The following is a 25,203-nucleotide window of genomic DNA, read 5'->3' as shown; positions in this document are numbered from 1 at the left end:
ACAATGGGAATTATACTAGCTTACAAGCTTAAGAGTTTTGAGGCCATGACCAATGTCCAAATCAAGACATCATCAAGGCGATACTTTTTTCCTGGCTGGCAATTCTTGGCTCTTCTGGCACATGGCAAGGCCCGTGCCTGTATCTACTCTTCTCTCTTCTCTTCCAGTTTTCATTACTTTCAGCTTCTTGCTTCTGTGGCTTTTTTTCTTTTTCTTTTTAAATAATAATGTATTTTTTATTTATTTTTAAAATATACATAGATCACACAAAATGTTGCATTAAAAATATAGGAGGTTCTCCTATACCCCACTCCCCCATTTTCCCCACATGAACAACTTCTTTCATTAGTGTGGTATCTGTGGCTTTCTCTCTCTCTGTATTCACTCCATTTATAAAGGACTTCAGTAAGAGGATTAAGACCCATCCTGAATGAAGTGGGTCACACTTTAACTGAAGTAGCCTTGTCAAAAGATCCTACTTACATTACAATGGGTCCATGCCCACAGGAATGGATTAAATTTAGGAACATATCTTTATGGATATATACAGCTTCAAATTACCACAATGGGCTAAAGATTTGAACAGTTACTTTACCAAATAAATACAGATGGTAAAGAAACATGTGAAAAGATGCTGAATAGTTCTTATGGAACTGCAAATTAAAACCGTAATGTAGTACCACCACACATACACTAGAATGGCTAAATGTAAAAATAAGACAATAGCAAGTACTGAGAAGCAGATATGGCTCAAGCGATTGGGCTCCTGCCTACCACACAGGAGGTCTGTGGTTTGGTTCCCAGTGTCTCCTACAGAAGACAGTGAGCTGGGGCAATGAGCAGGTGTGCCAAGGTGACACAACAAGATGACACAACAAGATGCACAAGAAAAAAAACATAATGGGAGACACAACAAAACAGGGAGCAGAGGTTCCTGGTGACTCCTAAGGAGGACGAGCAAGACAGCAAGCTGACATGATGGTCATGCACAGCAAGCTGACACAACAAGATGATGCAACATGAGACACAAGAAGAAAAGAATAATGAGAGACACAACAGTGCAGGGATGGAGGTGGCTCAGGCGATTAGGCGCCTCCCTCCCACCTTGAAGGATCCGCGTTCAGTTCTTGGTGCCTCCTAAAGAAACAAGATGAACGGACACAGCAAATGCAAACAAGGGGGTGAGGAGAAAGAAATAAAAAAAGCAAATCTTTAAAAAAAAAAAAGTTCTGACAAGGATGAGGAACAATTGAAACTCATACACTGTTGGGAATACAAAATGATATAGCCACTTTGGAAAACAGTTTGGCAGTTTCTTATAAAGTTACACATATGCATACCATATAACCCAAAAATCCCACTCCTAGGAAATTTACCCAAGAGAAATAAAAACATATGTCCATTCAAAGACCTGTATATGAATGCTAAAAGCAGCATTATTACAATAGTCCAAACTGAAAACCACCTAAATGTCTAGCAATCTGTAAATATGTAAACAAATTATAGTATATCTGTACAATGAAATACTACTCGGCAGTAAAAATGAATGATACATGCAATAACATGGATGAATCTCAAAACCACTACCCTAAATGAAAGAAGCCAGACAAAAAAAGACATTTAATGACATTCTGGAAAAGGCAAAACTAGAGGGACAGGAATCAGATGAATGGTTAGGGAATGGGTGGGACTAACTACAAAGCAGCACACAAAAAAACGGGGTGATAGAAACTGTCCTATATCTCAAATGTGATGACTACATGATTACATACATATGTCAAATCTCAACAAACTGTTCACCTAAAAATGATGAATTTTACTATATTTTTAAGTAACTCCTCAATAAACCTGAATTTGAAAAATTCAAAAGATGGTTCCTAATTAGGGAGATACAAATCAAAACCAGAATGAGATATCACTTTATACCCACTAGAAGTGCTATTATTGGAAGAAGAAAAAAAAAAAAAAGAACATGTGTTGGCATGGATGTAGAGAAATAGGAACGCTCGTATACATTGTTGATGGGAATGTAAAATGGTGCAGCTGCTGTGGAAAAGTTTGGCAAGGCTTCAGAAAGTTAAACATAGAATTACCATATGACCCCAGCAATCCCACTTCTAGATATATACCCAAAAGAACTGAAAGCTGGGACCATAACAGATATTTGTATACCATGTACATAGCAGCGTTACTCAAAATAGAAAAAAGGTGGAAACAACTCAAGAGTCAATGATAAAAAAAACATGGCATATACATACAATAAAATATGATTCAGCCATAGTACAAAGGAATGAAATTCTGATACATGCTACATGGATGAACCTTAAAGACATCTCGTTGGAAGAAAACAGACAGACAAAAAGGACAGGTTTTATATAATTTCACTTATATGAAATGACTAGAATATGCAAATTTAGAGATTATCAGGCCACTACAGGGGTGGGGGACATGGAATGGGTATTAATGTTCAATGGGGGCAAGCAGACTTGGCCCAATGGATAGGGCATCCGCCTACCAGATGGGAGGTCCACAGTTCAAAACCAGGGCCTCCTTGATCCGTGTGGAGCTGGCCCATGAGCAGTGCTGCCTGCCATGCAGGGGTGTCCCGCGTGTAGGGGAGCCCCACGCGCAAGGAGTGTGCCCCATAAGGAGAGCAGCCCAGTGCGAAAGAAAGTGCAGCCTGCCCAAGAATGGCGCCACACACACCGAGAGCTGATACAACAAGATGACACAACAAAAAGAAACACAGATTCCTGGCGCTGCTGATAAGGATAGAAACGGTCACAGAACAACACGCAGCAAATGGACAGAGAAAGCAGATAATGGGGGGGGGGGTAGGGGAGAGAAATTTAAAAAAAAAATCTTAAAAAAAAAGTTCAGTGGGTAGAGTTTGTTTGAAGTAATGGAAACGTTTTGGTAATGAATGGTAGCACACATTGTACCATGTGTATTTAATACCAATGAATCATATACTTGAAAAGTGGTTAAAATGGAAAATTTTATGTTTTATACATATGTTGACACAATAAAAATTTTAAAACTCATAGAACTGTACAATTAGTGAATCCTAATGTAAACTATGAATTTTAGCTGGTAATATAATAATAGTGGTTCATAAATTGTAACAAGCATACATTGTGCAAGCTTGGGCAGCACATATACTAAAATTGAAACGATACAGAGAAGATTAGCATGGCCCCTGCGCAAGGATGACACACAAATTCATGAAGTGTTCCATACTTTTGTTACCTGTTTAGGATGCTTAAAGGGTAGAATCTGACACATGACAGGCTTCTAGGGAGTGTGCGAGTACTCATTTTGTCGTAGTAGGTTATATCATTGGATGGAAACCCATACAATGAGAGTGAAGGTATACTCACATCCTGGGGAGGACTGATGTTTTTAAATAGAGGGAATTGTATCTCTTGGAGAAATCCTGGCTCCCAATGCATTAGGGCAGTCGAGCATGTCAAGCCCTCAACATTGTTGCAGGTATCTCTGAACATGGCCCTTCAAGCAATGAAGAGTGATTGTCATTGTGGGCCCTGAGAGGAGGGGGAAAGAGGTATTGAATAGGTGGAATCAGTGTAACTGTGGGACAATGGAAGTGTTACACAAGATTATGCAAGGATGGATATAGGACATGTTAAATTACACCAAAAATGTATAGGGGCCTATAGGCTAAAATGTAAATCATAATGTAAAACATAACTAAAAATTTAGAAAATTGTATAGTCTAAAATATAGACCACAATGTAAACCCAAGTGTAACCTTGTTTGAAAGCTATTGTCCCAATATTTGTACATCAGTTGCAGTAAATATAGTATGAACATGTAAAAAGATTATTGCTGGGGAAGTGACAAAGCGTCTGATGTTGAATATATGGGAGTACTATATATTGTATATATGAATTACTGTGGTCTAAAACTTTTGTGAAGACGAGCTTAATAATTAGAAAAAAAAAAAAAAAGAAAGGACGTAGATCCAGAGGAAGACATGGAAGAAGTTGCCATGCCAATGTGCAAACAGGGCAACACTTATTGCAGTGATGGAAGGCAAAACATCAAAAACAAAGCTTTTTCATTTTTTAATTTTTTGATACCCCAATTTATTTTTACTTTAATTTTTCTAAATTAGTATGTATTCTATATCTAACCTCTAAACCTATCACTATATTCCATTTTACTTTAATGGAACCTGGCAATATATTGGGATTCATTTTCAGGGAAGTTTTGGACCACAGAGGGATTTGATGGTGGCGGGGGAGGAATACTGGTGTGGGGTGTTATTGGTGGGGGGGGGCGCATGGTTGGGAGGGAGTTCTCCAGGGCATATGTGCAGGCTGCATAAAAATGTCTGGATATTTTCATAGTGGTTACAGTTGGGAATGATGGCTGGGGGAGTGCTGAATTCCTGCCTGGGGGAGCTCTGTCACATTCCCTAATGGAACAGCAACAATCCTCCAAGTGCAATGGCTAAGACCAAAAAGGAAGGATGGTCCAACAATGAGCCCTTGATGCTAATGACTATGCTTGTGGGCCTGTGGGCCTGAAATAAGAAATAGGCCTAGAGCTGCAGGGTGCCTAAGAGTTACCTCCTGAGAGCCTCCATGTTGCTCATATGTGGCCAGTCTTGAAGCCAAACTCAGTATATAAATGCATTGCCTTCCCCCCAGTGCGGGACATGACTCCCGGGGATGAGCCTCCCTGGCACCAAGGGATTACTATTAAGTACCAACTGATGATGTGGCTGGAGAACAACCTTGAATAAAAAGGTCAACTTAGACCAGCAGAATATCTCAGCCTACATGTAATATCAGGAGTTAAAAATGCTTTTTGACCCTGAATAAAAGGGAGAAATGGAAAGGACAAATGAGTTTATATGGCTATGAGTCTCCAAAAAAGAGGTCATCAGAGGGTTCACCCTTACACACACCTCAGCAGAGTCCCAGAGACAGCTAAAGTAGATACAACCCCAGGTATTGGTTCTTCTGAGGGCTACAGAGACCCACAGGTTCTATGGTCATGGCAGATGGACTTCAGTGCCATGTCAGCTGGCCCTACTTTGTTGGAGTTTGTTGTCCTGAGTGTGATGGAGTTGGACTCAGGTGTGATCTTTGTTCACAAGCCTCTCTGGTCACTTTTACTGGACATGTGGTTGGCGCTGGGGTTTAGTGTATACTCAGGGGACCTGAATCTCTGGACTCTCCATGTGATAGCCAGGCTCTGAGCCTCAACAGACTTGCAACTCCTACCCTCTGGTTTATTGGACTTAATCCAGCCAGCTAACAGGGAGGTAAAGAAGGTCAACCACCACACCAGAGCCAAGAGTGCCTACAACTGCAAACAGGAGAATTGCATCCATCATCCAAGTGGAATCGAAGCACCCTCGGCACAGAGGTAGAGTAGACATAACCATCCCAGGGTCCACAGAATGGAGGAATAGAGTATAGATTAGAGTGGACTTACTGATACTTTATTCTGGCACTAAGGTGACTAGTAATGGAAGTAAATGTAGCAATGAGATGGAGAAAGTGGCCATGGTAGTTGCTGAGGGTGGGAATGGGAAGAAGAGATGTGATGTGGGGACATTTTCAGGACTTGGAGGTGTCCTGGGTGGTACTGCAGGGACAGTTACTGGACATTGTATGTCCTCCCATGGCCCACTGGGTGGACTGGGGGAGACTGTAAACTGTAATGTGGACCATTGACCATGTGGTGCAGCAGTGCTCAGAGAGGTATCACCAAGTGCAATGAATGTCCCATGATGATGGAGGAGGTTGTGGTTATGGGAGGAGTGGGGTGAGGGGGGTAGGGGGTATATGGGGACCTCATATTTTTTTAATGTAACATTAAAAATTAATTAATTTAAAAAAGCATACATTAATGAAAATGTTAATAATAGGAGAAACTATGTGTATGATGAGTGGGGCTATATGGGAGCTCTACTTTCTGCATAATTTTTTAATAAACCAACAACAGCTTTAAAAAAAAAAAAAAAAGGAGCTTAATTCCAACCCCCTTGAGTGTGTGCTGAACTTAGCAACATTTCTAACAAACTGAATACGGCAGAAATGATGTTGTATGATTTCTGAGACTAGGTCATAAAAGGCATTGCAGACTCCTCCTTGTTCTCTCTTGGATCATTTACTCTGGAGGAAGCCAGCCATCATACTGTGAGTACACTCAAGTAGCCCTATGGAGAGGCCCATGTTGTAAGGAACTAAGACATTTTGCCAACAGCCATGTGAGTGAGACCCTTGAGCCCGTCAGTTGGGGCTGTAGTCCTGGCTGACAACTTGTCTGCTACCTCATGAGAAATCCTCATGAGCCAGCCAGCTAAGCCACTCCTGAATTCCTAACTCACAGAATCTGCAAGATAAATATTAGTTGTTTTAAGATGCCAGGCCAACTTGTTACACAGCTACAGATAACTAATACACTGATTGTTGAGGGAGTAATCTGAAGTGAAGTTGGAGAGATGAAGGGCCAGAGCCTATAAAGCCTTATGGGCATTGTGAGGACTTAAGATTTTATTCTAAGTGTAACGGAAAGCCATTGACAGTTTTATTCAGAAGAATAACAGTAAGAAGTAGTCATTCTAGCCAGAAAGTGGGCAAGAATGGAAGCAAGAAGACCAGTTAAAAGGCTATTACAATAGTAGTTCTTAGAATGGAGATGGATGTGGAGAGTGACAGGAGGAGGAGAGGAATCAAGGATGAGTCTTGGTTGTTTTTTTTTTTTTTTTTTTAAATAGCTAAAATGAAGGAAACTGTAAGAGGAACAGATTAGGGAGGGTAATAGAGGAGAGCAAGGTTTGAAGGAACGTGTTCGGGAAACTGCAAATAGATTGCTATGTTTAGAGTTTATGTGCACAGGATGGAAGGAGAGAGTGGGGAGGAGAGTAGCCTGAAATTGTAGGCATGAAAGAAAGGCTTTGTTTACTTCCACGAGGAGTTTGGACTTTTTCTAGCTGTCCACTGGAAGCCATTGGAGATGGATTAAATTTACATTTTAGGAAGTTAATTAGTAGTAGCAATATAGGGTCTGAAGAAGGAAGATATTAGAAGCCAGGAGACAGGTGAATAACATGTTTTTAGGAGGCAGCACAGTATAGTGGAAAGAGCATAAAAGGCCTTGGAATAAGATGGATCCAAATTCAAATCTTGACCATCTATGTGACCTTGGTTATTTAGTTATTTAATCTTGCTAATTCCTTGTTTCCTAATCTGTAAAATGGGAGTATCTACCTTGTGGTTTGGTTATAAGGATTAAATGAAATAACATTTGTAAACACTGGGCATAAGCAGGCACTACATAAATACTACTTCCTATTTGTGAGACACTAATGTTACCCAAGACAAGTGGGAAACTCTGGAGACTTTTTTAAGATTGCCTGTAATAATCAGGTTATGTGCAACCTAAAGGTAAGAGGCTGGGTAAAACGACCTCAGAATCTCGTTTTCCAATGGATTCCTTAAAGAGTAGTCCTTACATTGTCTTGCTCTCTGTGAAAATGTAGATTCTTTTGGTATGGAACACACATGTACAAGAATCTAAAGCACTCTCAAAGGCAGGAAGATTGAGACTAACTAAACTAACATCCTGCAGTGGAGTAAAGGTGGGAAGGGAAGGAGGCTAACAAAGCTAGAGAAGAATGGGTTAGAAGTCTCAGACCTCCAGGCTCCCCAGCTCACTTCCTTAAGTAAAAGATTTCATCTGGGGGTTGTCCTCTCTTCAGTTCCATAAGGAAAACTCAACAGAGGCCTCACAGGTCTCTGGTACGCCTAGTCCTTTCAGGCAGGGAGTCCCTTGCCAAAACAAACAATCCTAGCTCTACGATTGTGCTCTGGCTCGGGAAGGGCAGAACAAAGATTCTTTTCTTTGCTTCCCCAATTCTGTGGCTCCAGCCAAAGGCGCTGTTTACACAATCTTCCCTGGTGAAGAATTTGTTCCTTTTCTCTCTAGGTCGCAGTTGGAAGAGATCGACTCCCTCTTTGCCTGTTCCTTTCCCCCAGACCCTAGTCAGGAAAAGTACCCAGTATCTGAATCTTCCAACCTCAAGAGATGTCAGCACATTTAGGAGCAAGTCCAGGCTCTTTTGTGATGCGGGAACCTCAGTTTTAGTGGCAGAAAGCCCTTCTGGCTGGGAAGGAAGGGACTGGAGAGATCAAGAGCCTAGGTTCCTTTCATTTCCAATTCTGTTTATTCTGCCCTCTCTCATTCCAAAAAGATTCCTAGGCTTTCCTAAATCAATTTCCTTAAACGAATCAAAAAAACAAAATCCAGGGCATCTTTGAAGGTAGGCAGGATGAAAACAGTGTTTTCTAGTGTGAGTTTTTCTTTAGTCTGGCTAAATAAGTCCAGCAGCCCAGAAAACAAAAGCATGAGGGAAAAAAGGAAACCCCAGAGTTGTGGAATCTAATTTTAGCATTGGCAGAGAATCCCAGTGGTAAATAAGAATCAAGAGAGTGAAAGAGACAGAGACAGAGAGAATCAGAATTTACATGATCTAAGTCTCCAACAAGTAGGTATCTCCGATGAGTAGTTTTGAAACCTAATTTCACTTGTTTCTATGATATCTCAGGAAGGCAGATAGTCTTTGCCCATTGCACACAAGGGATCTTGAAGCACAGGAAGAATTAACTAAAAGTCACTCAGTGAAGGAATTGAACTCAGGATTCTGGAATATTCCATCTGGTTGACTCCAGAGGGCCAAGTTGCTTTCTGAAAAATTTATAGGTCTTTTGCCCTGAACAAATTTTCCCTGAGCTAAATCCCCACTGACTCTTCTATTGCTAAGGGAGCTATGGGCTAGCTGTTTGTTACCTCTTGCAGTTATGTTTTGGAAAGTTACAGGCGATGTGGATGTTAAAAAGCTGGGAACAGAGGGACTGCAAGTCTGCTCAGATACCATCCCTACACAGACACACAAATACCCATACATCAAGCCATCCCCCAACCAAATCTGCAGTTGATCTCTAGAAAAACAGCTATACAATTCCTGGAAGGCTCTAATCTACACTGGTTAAAATTACCCATCTTAGATTTTTTCTGGCCCTGCCATTTCTCACATCAACAATGTGTGCTTTGAAGCAGTAGTAGTCACCAATACCATACCTCCTGAGGCTAAAATGCGGCATTGCTCCAAAATACAGGTGAACAACATCTCCATGATCTTTGCAAAACCACCAGAACCCACAATGAGGAATTTTTTCTATTTATTCAGCCATGTCCTTTATAGTGGAATGAATTTTTAGGCTTTTAAAAATAAAAAAATAAAATCTCTCTCTCTCACACACACACACACACACACACACACACACACACACACAGAGTTTTCCCTTGGTATTTGATAAAAAGTTCAGAAAACCCAGTTTGTTCCAGTGTAGTTTTCTACATCCCGCATCAGGTATATTAGAGTTTATCCTAAATTGAGGAAAGACAGACTGAGATTTCCTGCTGAGATTTCCTACCTGCTTTGGCTTATTCTGACTTCTTTGATTTTGTGACCCTTGCAGCTTTAACTACAACTTAGCCATCAGTAAGATTTCAGATTTTTTGAGGTTGTTTGAATGTGGCTAGGAAAGCTTAGATGACTTTGCATGTGAATGCTCAGGGTTTTCTTTGTTCTGAACTAGCAACAAAGACAACCCTGTTTTCCTTATCCCCAATGTGTCACAAGGTCTATGCAACCCCAAACCTAGTTCTGGTTGCTAGATCCCTCATAAAACAGGAGCAGGCAGTTTCAGCTTGAGCAGCCATTGGTGGAGGCAGCACAATGCAACAAATGCTTCTTGGAAGGAAGAAGACTTATCACCATCAGTTTAGGGATTATGTATCTTGGATTCTCCTTTGTATGTTCCTTTCCATTTGGCTTTACTTTCAGTCACCTTGACCTTTTCCTAGCCTAATATCCTCTTAGGCCCAGATAAATCAGTGTATCATAGTCCTTCGGAAAGCTGTGTATACTCTCTAACATTTACATTAGATGATTTTGCTGTAGCTTAATCTTCCTTAGCCTGCTCTCACCATGGTAGTAGATTTTAGGTGGTTGTGGTATAGTGTCTCCCTTCCCTCCCTGTCCCCCTGCCCCCAGAGATGGCTCCCTCATCTGTTTATTCATTGTTTGTGCTCAATGTTATAGTTGTTGTTTTTTTGGTTTGTTCCCTGCTTTTTTTTTTAGGAGGCACCAGGAACCGGAACAAGGGACCTGCCATGTGGGAGACAAGCAGTCAACTGCTTGAGCCACATCCACTCCCAGTGTGGTGCCTTTTAATTTAAATATTTATCTTTCTCTCTTGAATGTTTGGCCTCTCAAATGAGCTGGGATTTAAAAATCAATATTACCGTCTCTTATAGAGGAAACTAATAAAGTATTTGTATGTGTGTGAGAAAAAAATAAAACATCTTGGGGGCCAGAGCTGAGCCAACTAAACTGAGCCTACCCAGAATCAGGAAATGAGCGGTAGGGCAAGATGAATCCAGGGCTAGGTAAAATGTTCCTTCTGCAAGGTAACAATAGTAGTAGTAATTATAATAAAAACAGATCAGTCACCTTCACTGAGAAATCTTTAAAACTGCCCAGATGTCTTTCCCTTCCTTCCAACACATTCCTGGCCTCCAAGAGGCAGTGTGCTATAATTCGGTTATGGGGTCCTATTCTGTTTTGTAGCTTCCTACCTAGATTACCTCAAGAACCAACTCACATTTCTTTAATCTGAGCCTTGGTTTTCGCATATGTTAAAACAAGAAAAAAAAAAGTCTACTTCACACAAATGAAGCAGCTATATTAAAAAAACATAGAGGGGAGCGGGTATAGCTCAGTGGTTGAACACCTGCTTCCCATGTACAAGGTCCCAGGTTCAATACCTGGTTGCCTCCTAAAAAAAGAAAAAAAGTATAGAACACATAAAGGTCTTTGCTTAGCCTTTCCGAGCTAGGTTAGTTAATGAAGTTAGGTGGAAGAGGGTCAAATAAATCAACTTTTAAATTTTCTTTCAGGGAATCGGATTTGGCCCAACAGATAGGGTGTCCGCCTACCACGAGAGGGCCAAGGTTCAAACCCCAGGCCTCCTTCACCCGTGTGGAGCTGGCCCATGTGCAGTGCTGATGCACGCAAGGAGTGCCCTTCCACGCAGGGGTGTCCCCTGTGTAGGGGAGCCCCACACACAAGGAGTGCGTCCCGGAAGGAGAGCCGCCCAGCACGAAAGGAAATGCAACCTGCCCAGGAATGGCGCCTCACACACGGAGAGCTGATGCAAGATGATGCAACAAAGAGAGACAGATTCCTGGTGCCACTTACAAGAATACAAGTGGACACAAGAACACACAGTAAATGGACACAGAGAGCAGACAACTAGGGTGCGGAAGGGGAGAGAGAGAAATAAAAAATAAATCTTAAAAAATGTTTTTTTTCTTTCAATACAAGATTCAGATAAAACTTCACTCCTACTACAGATTAGAAGATTGCTCGGACCTCCCATGTGGTAGTCCGACGCCCTATCCATTGGGCCAAGTCCGCTTCCCTCAATTAGTTTTCTATTGCTGCATAACAAATTACCACAAACTTAGTGGTTTAAAACAACATGCATGTACTCAGTGTTACGTATATGATAAGTCCAAGCAGGCTCAACTGAGCTCTCTGCTTAGGTTCTCACAAAACTGAAGTCAGGGTGTTGGCCAGACTGTGCCCTCACCTGGGGGCTCTGTGGAAGCAGCTCATTCAGGTTACTGGTAGAATTCAGTTCCTTGTGGTTGTAGGGCTGAGGTCCCACATTCCTGCTGGCTGTTGGCTGAAGGGTTATTTTTGGCTCTTAGAGACCACTCTCCAATCCCTACATGTGGTCTCCTCCATCTTCAAAACCAACAATAACACCCTGAATCCTTCTCGTGATTTGAATCTAACTTCTTTTGCCACCAGTAGTGATATCTCTCTGCTTTAAAGGACTCATGTAATTAGGTCAGGTCAACCCAGATGACCTTCCTATCTTTAGGTCAACTATGCCATGTAACATAATAATCACAGCCATGATTATCTAATTCAGGATGATCAAAGCAGGACATCTTTAGGGGGTCATTTTAGAAATTCTGCCTACCACAGTATTTATTCAAATGGTAGGAAAAAAGTCTTTGCATGGTAATAGGAATAAGTGGGAATAAATGACCTCTAACCAAAAATTTACTCTAATAAGAGAAGCAAATCATTTGAGATGAGACAAGCCTGACCTCACCCCTGCTATTCTATCCAAAATGCCTTTTGCCATTTATAAAGTGGTTGCTCTGATTACAATATACTGACACTCAGTGCCCTGAGGTAAATGTTCAAAAATAAAGAGATTTTAAGAAATCCCTGGGGACTAAAAGATCTTCCCATGTTTTAGTTTTGCTCTTAAAATGGTGAGAACACCATGTCGTTTAGGAACATTTACTAAGAATACGTTAGAAAATTTTGACAAATGGTTCAATAAAGACAAAGCTTCATTGCTCACACTTCTCTGCAACAATATCTAGGACAATATTCTCTGCTCACCAGTGTGATGCTACTGTTCTTCCTTTGTCTGTTTCAGAATTCAACTTGATTATTCCTGTATCTCATTTCTCTTGAATAAACATAAGACAAAGGGCTGTCCCTAGATTCCTTGGCACCAACTCAAACTAAATCACCAGGGAAGTAGATGTGGCTCAAGTGATAGAGCTTTTGCCTACCATACAGGAGGACCTGGGTTTGATCCCTGGGGCCTCCTGGTGAAAAAGAGAAAGCATGCCCACGCAGCAAGCCAGTGACCACGAGGGTGCCCACATGGCAAGCCAGTGCCCTGCACAAGTGAGTCACACAGGAAGACGATGACGCATCAAAAGACAGACAAGCGGAGAATCAAGGTGAAGCGCAGCAGAAACCAGGAACAGATGGTGCAATTGACAGCGAACCTCTCTCACCATCAAAGGTCTCCAAGATCAAATCCTGGTGAATCCTAAAGGAGAAAAAATGAGAAGACAACACAAACAGCAAAAACAGCAGGGTGGGAGAAGGGAAAGGGGGGAGAAATAAATAAATAAAAATCTTTAAAAAATAAAAGTAAATCACCAATGTTGTTCCTAAGTAGCTTTCTCATCCTGATGACCTTGAGAAGGCTTCAAACTAATAAATTCTTTTTTAAAAATTTCTCTCCCCCCGCCCCCCCCGGCCAGTTGTCAGCTCTCTGTCAAGTTGCTGTGTGTTCTTCTGTGACTGCTTCTATCCTTATCAGCGGCACTGGGAACCTGTGTTTTTTTTTGTTGCATCATCTTGCTGTGTCAGGTCTCCATGTGTGGCACCATTCTTGGGCAGGCTACCCTTTCTTCGCGCTGGGCGGCTCTCCTTATGGGGCACACTCCTTGCGTGTGGGGCTCCTCTATGTGGGGGACACCCCTGCGTGGCGTGGCACTCCCTGCACACATCAGCACTGCGCATGGGCCAGCTCCACACGCATCAAGGAGGCCCGGGGATTAAACAGCGGACCTCCCATGTGGTAGGCGGACGCCCTATCCTTTAGGCCAAGTCTGCTTCCCAATAAATTCATCCTTGAAAAGGAGGCTAGAGCAAGGCTTCTCATTACTATGGTTTGGCATTTAGATGATTTTTGGAGGATATCCATTACTTCTAATTAAGATGGTAGAAACCTACTGATGCTCCTCCCCTGGCATGGAAGAAACACAACCGACTCTTGAAGACTGGCATAAAGTGAAGGTAGCAGGGTGCAATGTCTTCAGCATCTGTGGGTTCTCTCCTCCAGATGCTTTATAGTTAGACCTCCAAATATTGGATGGCCAATTCCTTTTTCTAGGCCAACCAGAAAAAGAGAAGGTGCTTTTAAAAGGTATCTATCCACTTAAGTTTCATGAAGAATGAAAATAAAGCAAATTTATAATCAATATGCATAAAACTTTGATGGCATTATCCTTTCCAAATGCTCAAGGTACCTTTGTGTATATTTGCATAATCCCTGGGATAAGAATTATTATCCCCATTTTGTAGATCAAGAGAAACTGAGGTCCTAGAAAGCTGTTGCTTAGTGATCTACCACAATGGTTGGTAGTATAACAGAGATTAGAACATCTCATTTCAAATCATGTGCAATCCCAAAACTATAAGGACAAGTAGAAAGACTTTATACCATAATGTTGCCGAAAGTTGGAGAAAACTTCAGGAAATTTGCTCCTGGATCCCCGTTTCTTTACTAAAACATAACATTCCTTCACCCCACTTGTTGGCAACTTGGGTTGCCAATAAATATCTCTTGGGGCCAAAAGCTGAGAGGATCCAGGTTGCCTTGACTCCTGAAATCTGCTTCCAAACTTCTTACAACACCATCTCATCATTTACCTTAGAGAGAACAAAAACAACTGGGCCACTCAGCCTTGCACTCTCCAGGCATCTAAGTTGTTAGCTAGACTCAACTCCAGGGAAAGGACCAAGGAGAGAAAGAAAACAGAGCCCTGAAGACTCAGGAAGGAGTGGGAAAGCAGAGGATCCTACCAGAGGTTCAAATTCAAGCAACTGAAGCAAAAGGAGGATAATTCCTCATCTCCAAATATGTAGATACCTCCCACTAACTAGCAGGAGGAGACAGGAAGTTAGGACCTTTTCTTGTAAGAGCCCCACAACCCAGGGAATAGTATAGTAATTCAGGAGCAAACTGTGTTACCTCTCAGTCCTTGATCACAAAAGCAAAAGTGCAAGGGTGAATGATTTGGAGATAACTTCTTTTGAGCATCAGTTTGTACTCTGAGGTCAATTCTCCTTCTGAGACTTTAATTTTATGGTTACTGATTGAGTCACAAGAAAAACCCTTATGGTTATCTACATTGTTGTTTCTGAAAGGACTTATAATATACATCCACTTACTTTAAGCCTGTGTAAAATAAGGCTATTATTAAAAGAAAGGGGAAAAAAGGCTTATTCTGTTTATCTAGTCTTCAGAAAACGTGTAAACAATTCCTCATTTTATACTGATTCCTAGTGGAAATTCCCTCTTGAGGCATTTTTAAGGAAAATATTCATCTTTGCTGAATCTGCTCCATCCTCCTTGCTTTGGAAATCAGTCACCTGAAATACTGGGCTTGGGAAGAGTCCTGTAGTGTGGTAACTTATACCCTTGACTGCCAGAGACCTTAGCTCTCATTCCAGCTCTGCCAGTGAATGCTCTGGAAAGAATCCTTTGACCTCTCAAAGTCTCAGTTTTCTCCTTTGTGAAGGGGTTGGATTGGTTGATTACATCAAATTTTGATTAAGCACTTGCTAGGTGAGATGACATCATGATAAAGCATGAGCAATGGAAGAAAAAATAGATTAGAACTAAACTTCCATGCAAAGGACATTATCAAGAAAATGAAAAGACAATCTATAGGAGAAAATAGTTTCAAATCATATATCTAATAAGGGTTTAATAGCCAGAATATATGAAGAACTCCCATAGCTCAACAAAGACATATAACCCAATTTATAAATGGGTAAAAGATTTGAACATGTATTTCTCCAGATTTCCAAATAGCCAATAACCACATGAAAATATACTCAACATCATTAGTCACTAGGAAAAATGCAAATCAAAACCATGAGATATCTCCTCTCATCTACTAAGATGGCTATTTAAAAATTTTTTTAAAAAGGGGGAAAATAACAAATAAAATTACAATCCTTGTACACTGTTGCTAGAAAAGCAAAGTGGGGCAGATGCTGTTCAAGTTTGGCAGTTCCTCAAAAAATTTAAACAGAGAATTACCAGACCTGGCAATTCCACTTCTAGGTATGTTACCCACAGAATTGAAAACAGACTCAGATTCTTATACACTATATTCACAGCAGCATTATTCATGATAGCCTAAAGGTGGAAACAACCCAAATGTCTATCAGCAGATGAATGAACAAAATGTGGTTACCTATAATGGATTATTCCGCCATAAAAAGGAATGATACATCCTATAATGTGGATGAACCTTGAAAACTTTATGCTGAATGAAATGAGCTGGACACAAAAGTTCAAATATTCTGTGATTCCACTTATATGAAATATCTTGAATAAGCAAATTCATAGGAAAAAAAAAAAGTAGATTACAGGTTACCAGCAGCTAGGGGAAGGGGAAATGAGAGAGTTACCGTTTAATAGGTAGAGTTAGTTTGGAGTGATGAAAAAGTTCTGGTAATGTACTGTGATGATGGTAGCACAATACTGTGAATGTAATTAATACAATTGAACTGTTCACTAAAAAATATTAAAATAGGAAATTTTGTCAGAAATTTTGTCATATATACATATACTTCTGTGTATTTATGTATATATATATATACACACACACATAAAAATTTAAAATTGACCATCTAAAGTAGAAGATAAGGCATACACACACAGCACAAATCCATAATTTACAGTAGACTGTAACAGTTATAATGGAGATAAAACACATTGTATGGTCCTTCATAAGGGTTAATGCTCATTTGACTGAGGGGAATGAAAATCAGATAAAATTTCATGGAGGAAGCAGCATTTAAAGTCTTGGGAAACAGATGTGGCTCAACCAACTGGGCTCCCGTCTGCCATATAGGAGGTCCAGAGTTTGATGCCCAGGGCCTCCTGGCAAGGGCAAGCTGGCCCACACAGAGTGCTGGCCTACGATGGAATGCCGCCCTGCACGGGAATGTCCTCCTGCGTGGGAATGCTGCCCACCACAGGAAAGCCACCCCACACAGAAGTGCCGGCCAGTGCTGAGAGCTGGTGGAGCAAGATGGCACAAGAAACACAGGAGAGAAAATAAGATGTAGCAGAACAGGGAGTTGAGGTGGCACAAGAGCTTAATCACCTCTCTCCCTCGCCGAAAGGTCCCAGGATCGGTTCCGGGAGCCGCCTAATGAGAATACAAGCAGACACAGAAGAACACACAGCAAATGGACAGTGAGCAGACAATGGGAGGAACGGGGAGAGGCAGGGGAGAAATAAATAAAATTAATCTTTAAATAAATAGTCTTTAAGGATACAGGGACAGTTTGGGAAAGAAGAAGGAATGAACAAAGATTTGGGGAAAGAAAGAAGAGATAGGCAGAGAAAGAACAAGGTTGGAAGATATGTTAAAAGCAGGAAAGCAGGATAAATGCTTGAAAATGACAAATAGTCCCCTTTGGGTAGAGTGTACGGAAATAATAAAAGATAAAAGTGAGAACACTGAAGTCAGACTGTTTTTAAAAACTGGTAAATGACAAGACCAGTTCAAATGTGCTTACAGAGGATTAACCTGGCAGTATTGGGTAGAAGTAAATCCTAGAGGGAAGAGACTGGAGGCAGGGGACCAGTTAACAGGTTATTGCTTAAAAATAAATAAATAAATAAATAAGACATTATTGTAATAGACCAGGTGGGTAGCAATGAGTACCTGAGCCAGCATAGTAGCAGTGGAAGTAAGGAGCCAATTAGTCAATATTTTAAGTCAACACTATAAGTTGCTACTTACATGCCATGCCAGGTAAAAATTATTAAAAGAGAAGGGCTAATCTGAATAAAGCTTTCCTGAAACAGAGAATTAAGAACGAGTGAGTCCAGAGTCATGGTGATTTTAGACCCATTACTACCATCCAGGCCTAGAACTCTCACCGAGGCACTCAGCCAACTGTGGGAAAGAAATATACACAGGAGACTCAAGAAACATCTTATTAATACAGTATTTATTTGTCTTCCCTCTGTCAAACCCTGAGCCAACCACTTTCCCCAGGCTGTCTGGGAAGGTATAAGAAAAGAACACACAGGGCAGACAAGACATGGGAGAAAGAAGGAATTATGGGAGGTGGAGACGGCTCCTTCACATGGCGAAGAGGATGAGAAAGGCCACCATCAAGCAAAAAAGCCCCATGGCCTCCGAGAGGGCAAAGCCCAGAATGGCGTAGGAGAAGAGCTGTTGCTTCAGAGAAGGGTTCCTGGGAGAAGGGAGGAGAAAAAGACTGAATTTCTAGTCCACACAAGGAAAAGGACAAACAGCAAAGGTAGGCTCAGGGAGAACTCCCCTTCTCAAGCTCATTTTATGTAATGAGTCTTTCAGGTGATACTATGATACCCAAATTCTTGCCCTGACATACCAAGGACTCTATAGGAACTGAATGAGGGGTGTGGACAATCCAAAAATCCTACATGATCCAGATATGAACATTACCTCCTCTAGTGGATCAGCCATATCACCATCATAACTAAAGACCTCTAGCCCTGGGCACTTCATTTCAAGGGTCTAACTCAGATAGCAGAGGTATCCGGAGTTTCTATCTAGAGCAGTGTTTTCAAACTTCAAGCAAATCCCAAAATACGAAACATATAAAAAGCAAAACTGAAATGGTTTAAAAGAAATGGGGGATTTTAAAGGCCTATTTGATTAGCATCCCAGTCAGCCTCTGGGAACATCCTAGGGTTTTATGGAACACAATTAGAAAACACTGTTTTAGAAGACCAGCGGAATCAGAGAGAACTACCTTCCCTCATTCCAAAACAGGCAATATATGTTGGGCTTTAAGAAGCTAAAAATAACCTGTGGCATTTAGATGACATGAATGAAAATGGGAAAAACAGCTCCTGACTTTGAAAGTCAACACATTATTTATAATTCCCTCACTCTGACACTTCTGGAAACTCCTGATATAGTTAAGATAAAGCAAGCAACACCAGCTTTTAACAGAACTGTGGACATACAAGCACCTGGGCTTCTTGTTTCATACAAACCCTGAAAAATAAACCTAAGTCCCCAAAGAACTTGTCCCTAGAGGATAATGCAGTCCAAACAATGAGTTGCCCAGAGTCAGTGGGGACCCAACAGTCCCAAGGTTTCAGAGACCAGGGGGGTTGATTGCAGAGGCAATTTTCCCAGAAGTGACAGAAGGGAATTCCTGGAGATGAGGAAAAGCAGCAGTGAAGCCACTATTGCTGACTGAGGCACTAGGCCAAGGGGTCAAAAATTTATGCTATAAAGGGCCAGAGAGTAAATATTTAAGCTTTGGGGGCCACATATGGTCTGTTGCCCTCCCTGCCACCCCCAAAGAACTCTTTTAAAAGAGAAAAAAAGTCAGGATTACAAAAAAAGGCTATGGCTCAGCTTTGGTCCATGGGCCTTAGTTTGCCAGCCTTTGTTGTAAATCAAAGCTGTTAAACAGACTCTTCTTCAATGATGGAAATGTTCTATATCTGCAATGTCTAGTATGATAGCCATTAACCAAATGTGGCTATTGAGCACCTGAAATGTGGCTAGTGTGACTAAGAAAGTGAAAATAAGAATTTTTATTTCAATTAATTAAAATATAAATTCCAATAGCCACATGTGGCTAGTGACTACTGTATAGGTTAGTGCTGTTCTAGAGTCCCATACATTTTCCCTAATACCTCTGGAAAGCCTATCAGAGGACCAATGGAGGGCCCGACTCATCTTACCTGGCATAACCAATGATGAGGCTCCCAAACACAGTCCCAATCCCAGCCCCAGAGCCAGCCACCCCGACCGTGGCGGCCCCAGCCCCAATGAACTTGGCTGCTGTATCGATGTCCCTTGAGATGGTGCTGGTTTGGAAACTGTGACTGGGGATAACTGAGGTCAGAGGACGAGGTTCTGCCAAGTTGCTAAGGCTCTGTGAAGAAAAGGAAGGTGGAAGGTAAAGTTTTAGGAAAACCTCTTCTTGCCTTGGAAATTTATGTACCATTTAAACCCTTTATGCTGTCAAATCTCATGGTTTCTCCCACAAACAGAAGCTCTTAACTCCTGGAAAAGTACTTAAAATGCTGGTAAGGAGAACCACTTAATACAGGGGTGAATTTCAAATGCCTTGAAGATTCAGGTGTGATCTAGAACAGGCCCTAATGGTTAGGGCCTAACCTGTTCTCAGTATCCCTAGGAGAGTGCCTTCTTGGGGATAGACCCTTCCAACTAAAGTCAGTAAACCAGGTCAAGAAATAGTAGTTATCAGCAACACACACAGTATGTGCTGCCAAAAAAACTAGAGTACTGAAGCATATATGGTATTACTGCCTTCCATCATTAATTTTAGTCTGTGATGATTCTCTCAGCACTCCCTCTGCTGGTTCTGGAAGGTAACCTTCCCTACTTTTAACAATCCACCCCAACACCTGCCCCCCCAAGCCACAAACCTAACTCCACCCTGCGATACCTCATCGGTCAGTGTCTGGGGTCGTCGGTTCAGCACCACTGCAGACAGCGGTCGGCTCAGCAGCTGAGACGAGCTCCTAACCTAGGGGAATGACATGAGGGCAGGAAGGTCAGGGAAGGCTGTGGAGAGGAGTTTCAGAACCAAGGTGAGCTCTTACTCACATTGACTGGTGGAATCTTCTCTCCTATGATGACCCTTTAATTCTCTCAAACACAGATCAGAATCTTGGGTCAGTCTTTCTTACTATTAGCAAATTCTAGACTCAAGAACTACATTTTTCTTGCTTCTCAGGCTTCTCCTTTGCTTTAAAAGTCTACTTCCTTTTGAGCCACAACTATTTACCCATCTTCACTATATGCTTTTACAGCCCTTGAGACTTAAAAGAAATCAGTTTCAGAAGCATGGGCTTCACTCAGCAAGGGAGATATATATTGATAATGGCCAGCTCCTAAGAAAAAAGCCAAGCACTAGGGCAGAAAGGGGTACTCTCCCTGAACAAAACCTTCTGGAGAGCAGGCATAAAAATCCATGTTCAAAATTCATTCCCTTCTAACAGCTTTTTCTGACTAACCCCAAGCCAATGCTGATCTAAGGCAGACAACATGGTGGTTAAAACCAGGACTTTAGAGTCAGATATCTAGAGTCTATCTCAGCTCCATATCAGCTGTATGATCTTAGCACATGCCATTTAATCTATTTTCTCATCTATCAAATTGGAATAGTATCTCTCAGGGTTGATTTGAGGAGTAAATGAGATTATGTGTACAGAACGGTAAATTCAATGCCAGGCACTTGCTTAAGTGTTCAATAAATAGCACCTACTAATAGCATCACTCCTTTCCTCTTATATATGGGTTAACCAATTACCTCTACCATCTAATAATTTGTCATTTCTTCCATAATGCTGCTTCTGTGTTATATACTTTTCCAATGCATATTTACATATATTTTAGCTTCCCACCCAAGTTTAAGTTCCCAGAGGCAGCTCCTTGCTATGGCTCTCCTATCTAGGGCAAGATCCTGCATACAGTGCCTACTCTCCAATTTATACAATCTACTCAAGACTGGCTGGGTTCCAGTTTACAGAAACATATAGTTCAAGATTAGGAATGACCTGATCTTGGTCCAGATTCTCATCTATATTCTCCTTCTAAGATGGATTAACAAGAGGAATTAGCTGGCCTCTAAAGGTTGTGGGGCACAGGGGGGCCTGGTAAGCATTCACTTCTGTCAAGTTACCACAGCAAAAGGCCTTCCCTTTCCAAAAAACCCACTTGCCTTCCCTCAGCCCCACTGTGAAGAACAAGGTCTGATGGCATGGAAAACACAAGGCGCCCCTTCTTAAAAACTCTCCCAGAAAAGGCAAGTACTCACCAGGGAGCGGGTAGAGACGAACTTGGCGCAGGTGTACATTTTCAGGAGGTGAGGGGCTGTGGCAGGAGAGCTGGAATTACAGAAGCAGCAATATAAACAATGTCCTTGCTTACTAAACTACATTCTCATGTGGAAAATTTAACCAGTCCAGAGAACAAAGCGACTGACCTTAAGTTATCAGCAGAGATGGAACAAAACCCCTAAGTCATGATTTCCTCCATAAACTCCACAGACTCCATGATTCCCATATACGAGATTTACTTAACAAGCAGCCACTTAGGCCCAGTTTTAAGGTCTGTGATCCATTCTCACAGTCTCCTAAGTTGAGGAGGTCTGAGGAATTTTCCCAGAATGCCCTTTGCCTAAATTTTCCTTAGTCCCTATTCAAAATGAACCCTTCTCAAGACCTCATTGTTTTGTCCTAAGAAAGCTATACTTTGAAGACAGGAGTCTTTGTATTCTTCTCTTAGGAGATATTTATTGATGCTAAGATACTGGTCTCCAACAATCTTTTTACTGAATTACCTGGAAGTATTTGATTCCTTAGAACATATCAATTTCCTACATTAATTAATGGGGAGGGACGATCAATAAGAAACTCTACTATTTTTCTAATTAGCAATGACTGTTTAAACTGTACTTTCACCATCACACTAAGGAGCATTCAATTTTGTATCCTCAACATCTAAAACAGTCTTGATGCACCCAGTAGGTGCCTTAAGGTACAGTTTCTCTAAGTGAAGGAGAGGTCCAAATGAACCAGCATTATCTGGGGATAAGGGTGGTATACAAATTTATAAATTCAAAATGCTTTCTCCAGCTCCATTTTAGATCTTCCTATTCAAAATCTCTGGAGCTAAGGCCCAAGAACGTACAATTGAAACAAGCTTCCCAAAATGATTCGTGGAGTGGACATAACCATCCCAGGGTTGGCAGGATGGAGGAACAGAGTATGGAGTAGAGTGGACTTACTGATATTCTACTATGAAACTATTGTGATTAGTAATGGAAAAAATTGTAGCATTGATGTGGAGAAAGTGGCCACAGTAGCTGCTGAGGGTAGGAAGAGGGAAGAAGAGATATGATGTGGGGGCATTTTCAGGACTTAGAGTTGTCCTGAATGGTACTGCAGTTACAGATCCTGGGCATTGTATGTCCTGCCATGGCCCACTGGGTGAACTGGGGGAAAGTGTAAACCATAATGTAAACCATTATCCATGCGGTGCAGCAGTGCTCCAAAATGTATTCACCAAGTGCAATGAATGTCCCATGATGATGAAAGAGGTTGTTGATGTGGGAGGATGGGGGGGTGGGGGGCATATGGGGACCTCCAATTTTTTAAATGTAACATTAAAAATAAGGGAAGTGGATGTAGCTCAATGGACAGAGCATCTGCCTACCACATGGGAGGTCCAGTGTTTGAACCCAGAGCCTCCTGACCCGTGTGGAGAGCTGGCCTACACGCAATGCTGATGCGCGCAAGGAGTGCCGTGCCACCCAGGGGTGTCCCACGCGTAGGGGAGCCCCACACACAAGCAGTGCATCCCATAAGGAGAGCTGCCCAGCGTGAAAAAAGTGCAGCCCGCCCCAGAGTGGCACTGTGCACACACACAGAGCTGCTGCAGCAAGATGACACAACAAAAAGAGACAGATTCCTGGTCCCGCTGACAAGAATCCAAGTGGACACAGAACACACAGCAAATGGACAAAGAGAGCAGATCGTGGAGGGGGAAGGGGAGAGAAATAATTGCATCTTTAAAATAAATTTAAGAAGTAGAGAAAAAAATAAAAATTTAAATGATCAAAAAAAAATTCTTGAAACTCTGGTAATAGTAGAGCCAGAATTTGAATTCAGATCTTTCTAATATACCACTGGCTGGAATAGTAATTACTTGGGCCTGCTAAACACTACTTCCTTAAATGAATTGTGCAACACTACTAAATTCAGAATCTCGGTTACTTCTAGATTAACGGCGTCTCCAACTCCCACCCTTCCACTCCTGATTTCTGCCTATATATAGTTCAAATGCAGTTTTGCTGCTAGAATATCCAGGTTTTCATGGTCAAAATCCAAAACTTTTTAAAGCTTCAAAAAAGGGAGGAATGTTTTTTCCCAAGGCAACGAACTGTCAACATCCACATTTGTAAGGATTTTGAGGTGATTAAATGAGATAAAACATGTAAAGAGGATATAAGAAACCTACACACAATAAAAGGTGACAATTAAGTGGATGAGATGCAAACCCCTGGATTGGATGCCTAATCTTGGCAAATATATGGTCATTAGCCTACACCACCTTGGCAAAGGCACTATCCAGAATTGGAGCTCCTGAATCATCATGGTCTCTTACCCCAACTTAACCATTCCCTTCCTTCAATTTTCTTTTCCTCTTGAGAGCAGAATCTAGGGATGAATAAACCCTTGGCAGGAGGAGATTCTTCATGCTGGCCACATCAGCTTGGCCTCACCCAACTGTTCTGGGCCTGCTGCCTCTAGGAGACCAAACACTCACTTGTAGCCCACCACTTATGCATTTTTCCAAATTCACCGGAGTGCCAGGCAAGGAAGAAAATGAACTGGGAGGCAACCCATGGCTCCAAAGAAATCGATCTCTCTTTTCTGCCATAACACTTCCATGCCATAGCCTGAAAGAAGAGGGTTCTGGCTGTTCGTCTATAAACTCTTACAAAGTTCATGATTTATTTTTCATATTGAGGGTTGCTGAATAGGGGAGTGGTGGCTTTAGACGATCCACTATCTCCACTGGTCGGGACACCTGAGGCTCTGAGGCCGAAAGTCTGGAAGGCTCACGATTAGGAAGGCATGAGTCAGAATGAAGGAGAAAGCAAATAGACAGGGGAGAATGGGGTTGTGACAACTCTGAAAGGGCAAGAGGGAGAGAAAAGACGGTTTAATGTCTGAGTCGGAACCGGTGAAAATGAGCAATCCAGGATACGACTTTCACCTGCTCCACGGCACACTCCCACACCAGCCATACAAGATGGCGCCAGGCCCGCGCGGCTGGAGGTCACCGGCACGCGGAAGGGGCAGCCCTAAGTAGAGGGGATAACGGGAGAGAGGGAGAGTGAAAAGACCCGGGTTTGAGCACGCTAGGTTAAGGGCCTCAAAGCAACCGCGCGCGACAAACAATCGCCCCCGCGCGCTTGCGCGGGCAGGGCGGGCGCGAGGCCCCAAGGCCTTACCTGCTTCCACCGCAGAGAAGACAGAGAGGGGAGGGGGCGGGGATAGCGTGAGAGAAGTTCTCGGCGCATGTGCGACCCGGGCCAACGAGTTGCTCTACCAAGGATAGAGAGATTCAAAGTCGAGGGTCGGCCCAGGCGCTACAGCGCCGCCCGCCAGCTCTGTGGCAGCATCCGGGTCAGTCACTCCACCTGGCGTTTAAGAGGAGAAACTGCAGGCGGAGCCGACTGCAGAAATGAGGACAACTCGGCAAGGTAAACAGATCCGTGATGTGATCCGCAGTTTGGTACGCATTTGCATCATGGACTCGCATCCCCTCTCCAAGCATGAGCAGTCACATTACAACCAATCAGTCAACCAATCAATCTACCCAGAAATTCAGTTATTAAATAGTAGACGATGGGGATTGAGGTTCAGGGCCCAAAATGTAGCAAGAGGAAAATGACGCCATAGATTCCTG

General features: G+C 42.1%; 1 protein-coding gene and 1 non-coding gene across 2 annotated transcripts; one reads left to right on the top strand and one right to left on the bottom strand.

Moving 5' to 3' along the window:
* The first annotated feature begins 3,137 nt into the window (after positions 1-3,137).
* On the top strand, positions 3,138-3,244 carry LOC131280797 (U6 spliceosomal RNA). The gene has a single exon (XR_009188471.1). It is a non-coding gene; the product is annotated as a U6 spliceosomal RNA (small nuclear RNA).
* A 14,434-nt stretch (positions 3,245-17,678) lies between these two features.
* Positions 17,679-24,840, bottom strand: ATP5MC2 (ATP synthase membrane subunit c locus 2). The gene is made up of 5 exons (XM_004467463.5): positions 24,746-24,840; positions 21,542-21,611; positions 20,168-20,248; positions 19,437-19,630; positions 17,679-17,944 (listed from the first exon to the last, which is right to left on the bottom strand). The coding sequence occupies exons 2-5, from the start codon at positions 21,578-21,580 to the stop codon at positions 17,830-17,832; spliced, it is 429 nt and encodes a 142-aa protein (XP_004467520.4). The 5' UTR covers positions 21,581-21,611; positions 24,746-24,840; the 3' UTR covers positions 17,679-17,829.
* Positions 24,841-25,203: the final 363 nt, after the last annotated feature.

Source organism: Dasypus novemcinctus, chromosome 12 (genome assembly GCF_030445035.2).
Source record: "Dasypus novemcinctus isolate mDasNov1 chromosome 12, mDasNov1.1.hap2, whole genome shotgun sequence".
Taxonomy (NCBI): domain Eukaryota; kingdom Metazoa; phylum Chordata; class Mammalia; order Cingulata; family Dasypodidae; genus Dasypus; species Dasypus novemcinctus.
This window is presented reverse-complemented; position numbering and strand designations above follow the sequence as displayed.